The sequence below is a fragment of the Chelonoidis abingdonii genome, chromosome 7, assembly GCF_003597395.2.
Source record: "Chelonoidis abingdonii isolate Lonesome George chromosome 7, CheloAbing_2.0, whole genome shotgun sequence".
NCBI classification, from domain to species: Eukaryota; Metazoa; Chordata; order Testudines; family Testudinidae; genus Chelonoidis; species Chelonoidis abingdonii.
The window spans coordinates 104,866,155-104,879,566 of record NC_133775.1 but is presented as its reverse complement, the minus strand read 5'-3'; the positions used below and the strand labels follow the sequence as shown (position 1 = coordinate 104,879,566).

Below are 13,412 nucleotides of genomic sequence, written 5' to 3'. Positions count from 1 at the left end.
AGAAGGGGGCTCCACTCATGCCCAGCAGGCCAGTGGAAGAGCTAGGAATAGAACCTAGGTCTCCTGAGTCCTCATCTGTGGCTCTAACCACTAGGCCACACAGTAACAAGCTCCACTATAACAGCAGTGAGCCACATATTATTAAGCTATCGGCACATCAGCCGCACCCGTTGCCTGCTAGCCCTCTCTGTGGTCCGCTCCACATAGGCTGTTCTTGGCAGTGAAAGGCTCTTACCTGTCACGGCTTTCGTCTCCTCTTCCGAACTTTCAGAGCTGCTCTTGGGATCAGGCACCCTGATCTTCTTTGCTGGACTGCCTCCCCCAGAGTTGCTTGCCTTTCGTTTCTTGGTGTTTGAGGGAGTTCTGTAGGTGGTGTTAAAAAGGGAAACAGCATTAAATAGCAGAAACACTTATCAATTCATCCAGCCTCATTCCTCAAGGGTCAGAATAGGACCTGTCACTGCTCTGCAGTTACCTCAGGAGGATGACTTGGGAATGACTTATGGTGATCCAAAGAGAATTCCCCATAATCCTTCTTAGCCAAACCCTGGATGTGACACTTTACAGGAATGTGAAGAGGAGAAATGGCTAGAAATGAATTCCTTTGGTATAGGACAAGGGCTGGTAGCCAGAGTCAGGAAATTTAGCCTCAAGTATTTGGAAAAATGCTGTTTTTGCTGACAGTCAAATGATTAATAATAAACTCTTATCTAGCACTTTTCCTCAGCAGATCTCAAGGTGCTTTATGGAGGAGATCAGTATCATTACCCCTATTTTGCCAATGGGGAAACTGAGGCACAGAGCAGGCAAGCTGCTTGCCCAAGGTCACCCAGCAGGCCAATGGCAGAGCCAGGAATAAAACCTCGAACTCCTGAGCCCCAGTCCAGTGCTCTATTCAATGTCTGGTGTCAGCCTCATGTTACAACTGCAGCAATGGCTAGACTTGTTTTACATGGCTTGGTCCTACTGGACAAGCTCCAACTGGATATATGGAGGCTAATGGATTGTGATGCAAAACTGACCCATGATCTAGAGGCTACACACCCATTCAAACTTGGATGGTCACACCTAAGGGACACAAAATTACAACATGAACGGGATTTATGGGTGAAAATCATGGACTCACAGGACTGGATGACCTCCTGAGGTCTCTTCTAGTCCAGACCCCTGTGTTCATGGCAGGACTAAGTATCATCCAGCAGTTCTCAAGCCTTGGCCCAATTAACACACAGCTGTGGCCCAGCTGTATGTTAAAAAAAAAAAAAAAAAAAATGATTCAGTTTGTCACTCTGGCCGGCACGGGACGGGCTGGTTGAGGGGAACGCGGCCCCACGGAGCCCGGCTGGAGCACTCCTGCAGCAGGGGAGGCGAAGCAGGCCCTGTGGCAGGGAAGAGCTCAGCAGTCCAAATGCAGGGGGCCTGGCGGGCAAGTGGGTCCTGAAGGAGGCTGGCCTGGGCAGGCCCCACTCCTGTGATTGCCTGGCGGACACAGTCATCTCCCAGCAGGGCTGAGTACAGAATAAGTGAGTACTGAGGGTGTGTGAGAGGGAAAAGGAGGGGGGGGATCTGGGCAGTGAGGGGTAGGGAGTGCGGGCAGTGGAGAAGTTTGGGAGGGGTGCTGGGCAGCATAGATGCAGGAACTAGGGACATCGGGGGTGCTGTAGCACCACGAGGTTTTATGGCAGTCCCTCACTCCTGGCCCGACACGGTCCCGACTGCTGGCCCTGTGCCAGGGTGCTGCTCCTGGCCCGCTCTGAGTCCTCGCGGGTGGTGGTGGTGGGCACTGGACAGGGGAGCGCTGGGCCAAAGGGAGTCAGTGTGACACAGGCCTGCCCTGAGGGGAAGGGGCACACTGGCAGTGCAGGCCAGTGGCTGTCTGGCACATGGTGTACTCAACGCAGACACAATAGTAAATAGGTTGAGAACCACTGATATAGCAATATCCTGGATCAGGTGACTGTCAGCCATGCGCTATAAAAGTCTCCAGTGGTGGAGATTCCACAGCCTCCTTAGCATATTCCTTGCTTAACCATACCTGACAGTTAGGGAAGTTTTCCTCATGTCAACCTAAACCGCCCTTGCTGCAATTTAAGCCCATTGCTTCTTGCCTATCCTCAGAGGTTAAGAAGAACAATTTTCTCCCTCCTCCTTGTAACAAACTTTTATGTACTTTAAAACTGTTACAATGTCCCCTTCTCAGTCTCTTCTTCTCCAGACTAAACAAACCCAATTTTTCAGTCTTACCCTCATAAGCTCATGTTTCTAGACCTTGAATCATTTTTGCTGCGTGTTGTCTCTAGATCTTCTCCAGTCTGTCCACATCTTTCCTGAATGTGGTGCCAGAACTGGACACAATATTCAGCGAGGCTTATTCAAGCAGACAGAGTAAAATGGAAGAATATTACTTCCTGTCTTGCAAAAAAAAAAAAAAAAAAAGCAGCAATCATACCGGGATGTATTAGCAGGAGTGTTGTAGGCAAAGTGTTACACCGTTGATCGTATTTAGCTTGCATCCACAGTGACCCCAGATCCCTTCCACAGTGCTCTTCCTATGCAGTCATTTCCCATTTTGTATGTGTGGCAACTGATTGTTCTCCTAAGTGGAGTAGTTGGATCTGTCCTCATTGAATTTCATCCCATTTACTTCAGACATTTCTCCAGATATTTTGAATTTTAATCTTATCTTCCAAAGCACTTGCAACCTCTCCCACTTGGTATTGGTCTGCAAAGCATACTCTCTATGTCATTTCTAAATCATTGATGAAGATATTGAATAGAACCGGACCCAGAACTGATCCCTGCGGGACTCCACTCATTATGCCCTTCCAGCTTGACTGTGAACCACGGATAACTACTCTCTGGAAATGGTTTTCGAACCAGTTTTGCTTACACCTTATAGTAGCTTCATCTAGGTTGTATTTCCCTAGTTGTTGTTTTTTTTTAAAAATGAGAAGGTAACATGAGACAAAAATCAAAAGCTTTACTAAAGTCAAGTTATACCACATCTACCGCTTTCCCCCATCCACAACATTTGTTACCCTGCCAAAGAAAGCTATCAAGTTGGTTTGACACGATTTGTTCTTGACAAATCCATGCTGTTACTTATCTTATAGGTGTTTGGAAATTGATTGCTTAATTATTTGCTCCATTAGCTTTCCAGGTACAGAAGTTAAGCTGAGTAGTCTGTAATTCCCCAGGTTGTTCTTATTCCCCTTTTTATACATGGGCACTACATTTGCCATTTTCCAGTCCTCTGGAATCACTCCCATCTTCCATGACTTTTCAAAGATAATCACTAATGGCTCAGATATCTCCTCAGTCAGCTCCTTGAGTATTCTAGGATGCATTTCATCAGGTCCTGTGACTTGAAGACATCTACCTTGTCTAAGTAATGTTTAACTTGTTCTTTCCTATTTTAGCCTCTGATCCTACCTCATTTTCACTGGCAATCATTACGTTAGACGACCAACCACCAACAACCTTCTTGGAGAAAACCAAAACAAAGAAGTCATTAAGCACCTCTGCCATTTCCACATTTTCTGTTATTGCTTCCCCTCCCTCATTGATTAATTGGCCTAGCCGGGTCTTCCTCTTGCTTCCAGTGTAATTGTAGAATGTTTTCTTGTTACCCTTTATGTCTCTAGCTAGTTTAGTCTCATTTCGTGTCCTGGCCTTTCTAATTTTGTCCCTACATCCTTGTGTTATTTGTTTATTTTCATCCTTTGTAATTTGACCTAGTTTCCATTTTTTGTAGGACTCTTTTTTGAGTTCCAGAACCCTGCCCGTCGCTGTAGATACCACAGCTACAGCATTTCAAGTGTAGACAAGCCCTCCGATTTTTCAGGCAGGAAGGGACCATTCTGATTATCTAATGGGACCTCCTGCATAACACAGGCCAAAGAACCTCACCCAATAATCTCTGCATCAGGCCCATAATCTCTGTTTAAGCTACTGTCCAATGCAAAATCTTTTACTGCACCAAGTTCTGTTGGCGAGAGTACCTTTACCAGACCAGAAGAAGAGCTCTGTGTGGTTTGAAAGCTTGTCTCTCTCTCAGCAGCAGAAGTCAGTCCAATAAAAGATATCACCTCACTCACCTAGTCTCTTGAATATCCTGGACAGACACAGCTACTGCTACCCTGCACAAGGCAAAATGTGTAACAGATTGGGTCTTCTCTTCCAATCTAATCCTATATAACCATTCTATGTATCAATTCCCTTCATAACCCATCTATGTAAGACTAGAAGAGACTATTAGATCATCTAGTCTGACCTCCTGGATAGCCCAGGCTATTACATTTCACCCAGTTACCCCTGTATTGAGCCCAGGAACTTTAAAGACTTACTTTTTTAAATGAAGACAGTGCTACATTCTAAACTACTGATAGCATAGCAAGGTTGGGTAGGGGTGCGACACTGCTGTGATTTTTTTATGCAGGCAAAACTTCTAGCACAGACTCATTTATACCAGCATAAAAATGTGTTTGCTGGTCTAGTTTACGTTGCTCACCAATCTGGCGTAAGCGATGCCAGCAACAAAAGGTGGTTTTGCCAGTATAAGCTGTGTCTTCACTAGGAGGGTTTGCCAGGATAGCTTTACTGGCACACCGTATTCTATTATACATAAAAGCCAACAGTTAGCCTCAGGGCTGGCTTTAGGCCGATTCGCCCGATTCCCTGGAATCGGGCTCCGCACTGGCGCCTAAGAGGGCCCCGTGCCGGCATCTTTTTAATTTTTACTTACTCGGCAGCACTCCGGTGGGTCTTCAGCGGCATTTTGGTGGCGGGCCCTTAAGTGCCGCCAAAGATCTGGAGCCCCGCTGAGTGAGTACAAATCAAGCTCCGCACTTGCTAAAGCCGGCCCTGGTTAGCCTGATCATCTTATTAAAAATATAGGGTAAGCTGCTCAGAAGGCCACTGAAAATCTAATTTCTTGCAATTTCAGTGACAATTGATAATACTGAAAAATGTTGTGAGAATCAGTTGATTGTATAGGACTTTGAGGATGTACCATGCTATGAATGCTCAGCATCCTTATTATACAGTGATCCTAAGGTACCACCCAAAGAGTTTTATTTAGACGTCATTCTGCCTGACAGTCCCTCTGTTAACTTTCACTGCCAGGCACAGGCTTACCTGGCATTTCTATCTAATTGAATGATTGGACTACTCTGCATTCTAATACTACAAGGTGCTAATTCAGTCCCAGGGGGAGAATATTTTTTACCACTTAAATGAAGCCTCTCTGGTTGATTAAGGAGCATATTAAAAGGCTCCAAAGAAAGTCCCATCTCATTCTTCTTAGCCAGACGTGTAATGGTTGCAGAGCGATGGATGAAAAGGAGTGTGCTTAGAGGCTATTAAGATGGGTCAAGAAGGGGAGGAGCATCATCTTCAAGGCCAAAAATCAAGAGAGATAAAGTTGTCCCAAGAATAACAACTTCTCTATAAAATCTCAAGGTTGGAAGGGAGCTCAGGAGGTCATCTAGTCCAACCCCCTGCTCAAAGCAGGACCAATCCCCAGACAGATTTTTACCCCAGTTCCCTAGATGGCCCCCACAAGGATTGAACTCACAACCCTGGGTTTAGCAGGCCAATGCTCAAACCACTGAGCTATCCCTCCCCCCTCAAAGGTGTTATGATGCTTTTGGTGAGCATGGTATCGGATAGATCAACACAATGATAGATGCCTGCCCTTACTTGTTTAGACTATAGTCTAGACATAACAGCAAAGAAAGGTGACAAACAATGTGTGTGTTTGGGGTTGCATAAGTGGGAGTGGTATTATAGGGTAACATTACATGTGCATTTTTTAAAATCTGAAATAAATTTATGTAATATAGTGGTGGTTGTAGGAGTATCTAGAATAATTTGCATTGCACCATTACATATCAAGACATTAAGGTCATGGCACAGAGAATAAAATCTCAGCCACACTGTTGCATCAGTTAGGTTTCTTGAATCAAGTTGTAGAGTTTCTAATGATCACATAGGCCCATAAACATGAAAGAAGGGAGATCAAAGAGATACACGGCAAGAGTGAGGAGTGGGCCAAGGATGTCAGGATACATTGTATTTCACTGTATGATGCTTTAGATACAATGAAACCTATAAACTATTCTCAGGGGTTATTAGTACAATTTGGTTCAACCTTTAATAACTCTCTCTACTAGGGCATTTCTCCTGCAAATGACTCAGTGCAGGCTGACTCTTGTAGGACTGCAGCCTAGCTAACGGATTTTTCTGATCCCTTTGACCGCTGTCATAAGCTAGATTTCATCCTGTGTAGCATCACCCTTCCATGGGTTAAAATACAGCAAACAGCACATGGAGAACCTGCGGTTACTGAATACATTTCATTCTTTATTAACATGAAGGCCCCAACGCTGCAAACATGCCCACAAGTAAGTTACTCACACAACTGGTCCCTAATGAAATCCTAATGAAGTCAATGGGGTTAGTCCACAGGAAAGGGGGAAAAGAAAAATCACTAGGAAAACATCTTAACTGGTGAAACATATTCCCCCTCCCTGTATACCTCAAAAAAGTCACCAGTGAGAATAGCACCCAGCTTTCTAATGTAAAAAAGGTCAGGCCTGCCCACTGGGCTGAGAAATTTCAGCCCAAATAGGGGTGCTGTTTGGTTTCTCAGCTGAGCAGACACTTTCCTCCTAGGTGAATGATCATCTTGACACTAGTGGTAATATTTCCCAATTGCCCCATTCCAATTAATTGGACATACCAATGTAATCAAACCAGGTTATTTCTATAAGGAGAGTGAAAAATGACCTGCCTTCCACTTCATACCCATTGCCTCTCAGACAGACTTACTTTTGCCAGTGGGTGAAGATGTCTTCAAGAGAGGTCAACTGCGGAGGAAACTGCTTCTGTAGGAAGAGGAGAATAAAGGAAAGAATGGGCACTGTATTTACCCCACGAAAGTACACAGATTATGGAGTCCAAAAGATGAGTCCATGGGGCATGACAGACACAAACCGATATGTCTCACCCAGGCCCCTCCAGACTAGCCTCATGTGCTAGTGCTGCGGGGTGTCACCTGCCCGCAGGCTCAAGGGGGCCGGGCCTGGCCCCGCGTGGGGGTGCTGCGGGGTCACCCGCCCGCGGGCTTAGGGGGGCGGGGGCTGGGCCTGGCCCCGCGTGGGGGTGCTGCGGAGTCACGCGGGGTCACTGCCCGCGGCATCAGGGGGGCCGGGGGCTGGGCCTGGCCTGATGTACAAGCGTTGGGGGAGTGCGTCGGCGAGGGCCGGCGTACTCACTTCATGCCCGCGGCGGGCTTAGGGGGCCGGGCCTGGGGCCTCTGCCCGCACGCGAGGGTGGGGGTGCCATGGCGGAGTCACCCCCCACGTCCGGATAGGGCTCAGGGAAGCCGTGGCCCCCCGGCCAGGGGCACCGAGCCCTAGCGGTGGGACGCTTCCACGTTTAGCTGAGAGCGGGGTCACCCCGAGGCTCTAGGGAGCCCGCTGCGGATAAAAGGCTCAGGGGGCAGGGCCTGGCCCGCGTGGGGTGGAGGCTTGGGGGGCGGGTAGTCAGCAGCAGCCTGCCCGCAGGGTTTTGTCTTCACCGCACCGGGGGCCGCCCGGCCCGATCTGCCAGGGCCACAGGCGCGCGTGGCGGGGTGCACCGGTGGGCAGAATATGCTGGGCCAACCACACTGCGCCGCGGCTCAAAGGAGGTGACCGCGCCTAGGCACCGCAGTCGGGTGCTATGCGAGGTCACCTGCCCCTGTGTTGGCGTCAAGTGGGGCCCGTGGCGCTGGCCCGGCCCGCGTAAGGGGGTGCCAGGCGGGTCAACCTGCGCGCGGGTAGGGGGCGGGGGCTGGGCTGGCCCTCGCGTGGGCGCGCGTGCTTAGCACGTGTGGGAGAGCGCCACCCCGGTGACACAGCGGCCTGGGGCGACGTGCCGGACGCGGAGCCCTGGCTGCCATGGCCCGCGAGTGACCTAAGGCGAGGCTGCGGAAGTCACCGCCCACCGCCGATGGCCTCATGGAGGGCGCACGGCCCGCGCGGCCACGCGTGGAGGAGTGTCTAGCGGGTCACCCGCCCACAGCCGCGCTCCAGGGGGGACCCGGGCCTTGGCCCAGCTGGGGTGCATGCGGGGTCACCTGCCCGCGGGCTCAGGGGTGGCCGAGCCCGGCCCCGCGTGGGGGTGCTGCGGGTACACCTGCCCGCCGGGCTCAGAGGGGGCGAGGGGCTGGGCCCTGGCTCCAGGCGTGGGGGTGCTGCGGGGTCACCTGTCCGCGGGCATAGGGGGGACGGGGAGCTGGGCCTGGGCCCCCGTGGGGTGCATAAGCGGAGTTCCACACCTCCCGCCCACTCGGCGCTGCGTGAGGGAGCCGGTCACACCCCCGGAGCCCCCACCGCGTGGGGGTGCGTCCGTAACTGGGCGCTCACCGATCCTGGCCGCGTGCTAACGGCGAGGGCGTAGCCGCAGGCGCCCTGGCCTTTACTATCCAACAACCACGCGACGTCGGGGCCTGCCTGCGGGGTTACCCCATGGCCCGCGAGACGCTGACAGCTGCACGCCTCTGTTTGGTGGGCCCAACCGCGCTGCCTTGGCGTAGCCCCGCGGGAGCAGCAGTGCTGGTGAGAGAACCAGCAGAGCTCCCTCCTGGCACCGGGAACCACGTGCCGCCGCTGCCATGCTGCTATCAAACAGCCACTTGTGGCACCGCGCGAGCATTCACCAGGTGCTTAAATGACAACCATGTACCATTTCCTGGTCTCTAAGTCTGAAACACCGTGGCTTGGGCAGCCGGTGGCCTCGATGTAAACCCGCTGGGTCCTCTAAGGTCAACTAAGCAGGGAACCCCGGCTGCTGGGGAGCCTTTCCTCTTCTGCTTTCTGGCAGCTGGAACTGGCAGTGAGCAAGACCACGAGCCAGGCTTCTTCTCCATGGCGCCAAACTGTTCTCGTTGAGATAGCAATTGTGGTCATCAGGAATCGGGCTAGGGGTGAGGCAGGAACCAAGTGACCTAGACCATGTAAACCCTGACAGGTGTTGTCAGCTGGTACCGAAAACAGACTCCCAGCGCCAAGAGATCCACAACTTTCCCTGTGAAGAGCCGATCCCAGACTGCGCGCCCTGGGTTAGATTAAACCCATTACTGCTTTACAGCTTCTCCCGCCTTGGAGGGTAAACGTAGGGAAAAGAAAATGACGATCAAACATGGCCTCTTTAGAACAGCCCTTGCGAGGCCCCCTTCAGTCAGTCCTTCCCTAACGCTGAGACTTGCCCAGCTGTTTTAACTTTTCCTCAAGGTCCATAGCCTGACCTTTCCCACCACAGGACATCATCAAAGGAAGAAACTGACAAATTAAAAGATCATCTTAGAAAACACAATGGACGAAACTACAATTTTTTTACCTTGCGGAACTAAAGGGAATATAATGTGCCATTGCACTCGAAAGGGTTTGGTTGAAACGACCACATAGATCAATGAGAGCCAGACTTCGACCCGTTACGGAAAGGATGCCATCGCGAGCCCCAGTGTACCTGTCTGCGACAGTGGCCAGTGCCAGATGCGCCCAGAACGCGGGAAGTGAATGCAGAACACAGCAGGACATCAGGCCAAGTTGGACCAGTACCGCCACTGCAGACCCCTGGGGGCTACGTGCACAACCTGGCAGCTTCAGGCCGGGCTGGTGGTTCTGGATGCCACCCGTACAGATGACAAACCGCCTGCTAACGGGGTTCAAAAGGCCATTAGTTCGGTTTGACATAATCACAAACTCTGCTTCTCTTAACCCCCATTCGGCGACTGGCCACAAGCAGCCGAGGCACCCCGAGGCCGCCTACCGCGTAACCTACCGCCCCCATGCCTGCACCTGCTGCCAGAAAGTCTGTCTGCCGTGAATTTACTTTTGCATTTGCGTGGCGCGACTACCTTGTGGGGCTGGACATAGATAATTTTTGAGTGACCAAATAGTTTCAGCAAGGAAGTGACAGATGTTTTGACACAGCCGAAATTTGCTGCGAGGTGCCTCATGGAATTGTAGTTTCAGCAGCTGCTAATAGTCACCCAGTCTCTTCGTAGGCTGGGCTCTTGGGCTGGACACATCCCGCATAGCGGGAATGCCTGCAGTGTGGCCGAGACGGCCCCACAGAGAGGACAAGAAGATCCTACTAACTGGAGGCAGCTCAGGAGATCCTCCTTATAGCTCGCAGGCCGACAGGCTGGCAAGTGCTCTGGGAGCTGAGGACACAGGTGTAATTGGAATTGCCAGACAGCCTCTGGGCTGCAGCAACCCGAGTGGCTTCGTGCGCTTTCGCTCTTTCCCTCTGCGTGACTGTTCAGGCTACTACACATGGCTACTGCTAGGACAGCAGCAGCTAGAGGCCAGAAGACTGGTGACTGTGGAACCCAGACTCCCTTGGGTTCTTATTTGCCGTGCATCTGGGCTACTCCCACTTTTCACGTTAACGAGCCAGCTCTGTGACTTAGTGGCTGGGGCCTTCCCTTAGTCAGTGGTGCTATCAGTTTCCCCAGCACACATATCTCTACACACACAGAAGCCACTAAGGAGGATATTTGAGGGCCACCGGTGGTGCCCTGCCAGTTTCTTCATCTGCAAGCCGAAGGAGTTAGATCTGGATAAATGTGTTGCTGGGAGCTATTCTCTTCACCAGCAACAAAGGGTTAAAAAATGAAGTCATTAATAAGATAGTTCTACCCCATGGGGCTGGCAGATCCCAGGTGACCTGAGACACTCGGCGAAGGCCGCAGCGAAAGGGCTGTGAGAAGATGAACGCTGGCCCAGCGGGGGACGCGGAGGCACCGTGCTGAGCTGGGCCTTCACTGCTGCTTAGATCAGACTGGGTTAATTAGCAACTGCGCGGTGGCGTAGTCGGCGGGGAGGCCTCTGTTCTCAAGCACTATATTGGAAGATGTGAGCATCTCTGGGGGCTGCCATAATATCACTTAGGCCTGAGTGCAGTGGGCTGTGCTGGGGAGTGAGGGGATTTCACCAGCTCCCAGAATGCAGCTGTTAGCAATATAACGGCGGGGCGCGGCAGGCCCAAGGCGCGACTCGCAGAAAGCTCTGCAACATGCTATCAGAGCCAGGCTGCGCAGCTGCTCCTGGGGCTATGGGCCTGGGAGTGCTGAGCAAGAGATGGGGGAAGGCCCAGCCCTGTAACCGCCCAAGCGTCCTTCCCTCTGTGCTTGCACGGTAGCGCTATTCTCCCAGCCCTGACACAGGTTCCTTGCAACCAGGGGGAGTCGGCTACGCCATATTGCAGATCCGGTCCCATCACGTCACACCGGGGCGCGGGAATGTGGTGCCTCCCGGTTGTCCGCAGCTGCACTTCCCCAGGGGGAGCAGTATTTAAACCCTGCACTTGACTATCCCAGAGACCCCATGGGGGCGGGGCGCCTTGGCAGGCGCCGGTCAGCTCCAAACCCTGGGGTCGGTGCCACCAGGGCAGTGCCCCCAGCCCAACCCGACCCCTTAGCCGCACAACCAGCTGGACACAGGCTGTGCTAGTCCCGGGCAGGGTACTACCGCCTGCAGAACAACGACAAGAAAAGCCCAGCTACAGCGGACAGTCGCGCAGGTCTTGAGACTCATAGGACAGTGTAGGAGGTCCCGCGCCCTAGCCACAGGACAACCCGTGACTGCAGGTGTTCAGCTGGGAGCCTAGTAGTCCCCATGGGCGACCATGCCGAAGCAGCACTCTTCGAACCATGTTCCCCTAAAAAGCCCGCCGCCCTGGCCTGCCCCGCTGTTAGCCCTTTGCTCCGGATCTGGCAGTCACCCCGCCTCAGCCAGACTAGGGGCAGTTGAGTTTAACGCCCCTCAGTGCCAGAGGGTGCAGGCACATGAGTAAACACTGGGACCACTCAGAAGAGTTGCGGCTGGGCGGCAGACCCCGGCGCCACAATGCACGCCCCAGGATGATGGTGCTTGTGCTTCCACGGAGCCAGGCCTTACTCGCGCAGCTCAATGGAAAAGTCTCTTTGTGTATTCGCGTCTGGGACTCAGCTACCCTCTGCGTTAACACGCACCCACCAACGAAACTCAGCGATCTAAAGACGGGGCTGAAAAGTAGGTGGGCAGTTGGACCCTTGTTTGGGTCTTGAAGAAGGGCTTGCAGGTTCTGAGACTAGGAGCCAGCTATTCCTCGCCAACAGCTTAACCAGGAGATCTAACGCTGGGCTGTTGACTGTCCCTTGTGGATCCAGGGGCATGGAATGGCGACCCACTTGTGTGGACATCAACCAAATGAGCCGGAGACTTGGAGGAGACATTGAAAGGGAATTGCTTAGCGTCATGAGCAATTCAAATGGGTGGGGGGGCTGCATGTTCGCAACCCTGTGAGCGGCACGGCATACCATCCCCAGTCCGATTGCCGCCTGCTATTGCTACCCGCGCCGTGAAACTCCTGGTTAAACTCCAAGCCATGACCACGGCGGACCACTGGGACAAAGGTGGGTCTTTGGTATAGATTCCAACACTACACCACCCAACTGTCTCAAAACCGAGATGTGATGCTCTGGTATTTCTAAAGGGAAACCGAGTGGATCCCTCACAACTGCATCTTCTTTTTTAACCCTCAAGGGCTCCTTCATAGCAGCACAAACACAAAAACCAGAAACACCCGCAATCTAAACAAACAGTTGTAACCGGTGACTGTGCCCGCAGCAGCTCATGAGAAAGAATGCCGGGTTCCCTTTGGGCCCCAGGGAGGCCAGCTCTGGAGTGGGTGGCCCGTGCTCCAAACAAGCAGGGATGAAATTCTGGAGTTACCACAGCCCTGCAGCCCTGACACTACTAGCCCTTCGCCCCTCTGGTGCCTTGGCACTGGCAGTTATAGGACTGAAAACAGTGGTTTGGCACAGGATGGGCGTGGAGATTTTATATTCCATGTCGATGGAGGGGTGCTCAGACAGCAGATACCAAGGTGAGCTCCAGGGCACCTATCTCCAGGGAAGGGGGACCCTGTCGGGGGCCGAGAACCCTGACCCCGTGTCTGTTCTGGGCGGCAGAACCGAAGTCAGACCCAGGGAACATATGTGCCAAACGTGCGCGCCCTCTGCTGTTGATATTAGACATTGCCACACCATGCCTCGATTGTTCCGAAGCAAGTGTGCTGGTCATAACTCCCAGGAGCCGCAGGGACATGCTTTGGGAGAGAGATGGGAAAGAAGTTTGTCTGGGCAATGACCTTCTTGGACCGCGACGGTGGTCTACGTGGAAGGGTGACAATGGACTCTTGCCAGGGAGGCTCAGCCCGAGTGTTGTCCACAGCCGCGAGCTGGCTGGGACGCTGGCATACGGTCTCCAGGGGTGTCATTTCTGCTCCTTCCCGGGCAATGCGGAGAACGAGCCAATCGAAGTTAGACCTTCTGTAGGACCTTCATTGAAATCAACGTATTATATCATGAGATCAGG

General features: G+C 52.4%; 1 protein-coding gene across 1 annotated transcript in view; it reads right to left on the bottom strand.

The window, feature by feature from the left end:
• The window catches only part of TCOF1 (treacle ribosome biogenesis factor 1), a gene marked incomplete at its 5' end in the record, with an annotated part of 33,385 nt that extends 26,435 nt beyond the window's left edge, over positions 1-6,950 (bottom strand). Inside the window, 2 exons of the mRNA XM_075068184.1 lie at positions 236-363; positions 6,832-6,950. Coding sequence (XP_074924285.1) covers positions 236-363; positions 6,832-6,950 — 247 coding nt within the window. The remainder of the gene's footprint in view (positions 1-235; positions 364-6,831) is intronic.
• Positions 6,951-13,412: the final 6,462 nt, after the last annotated feature.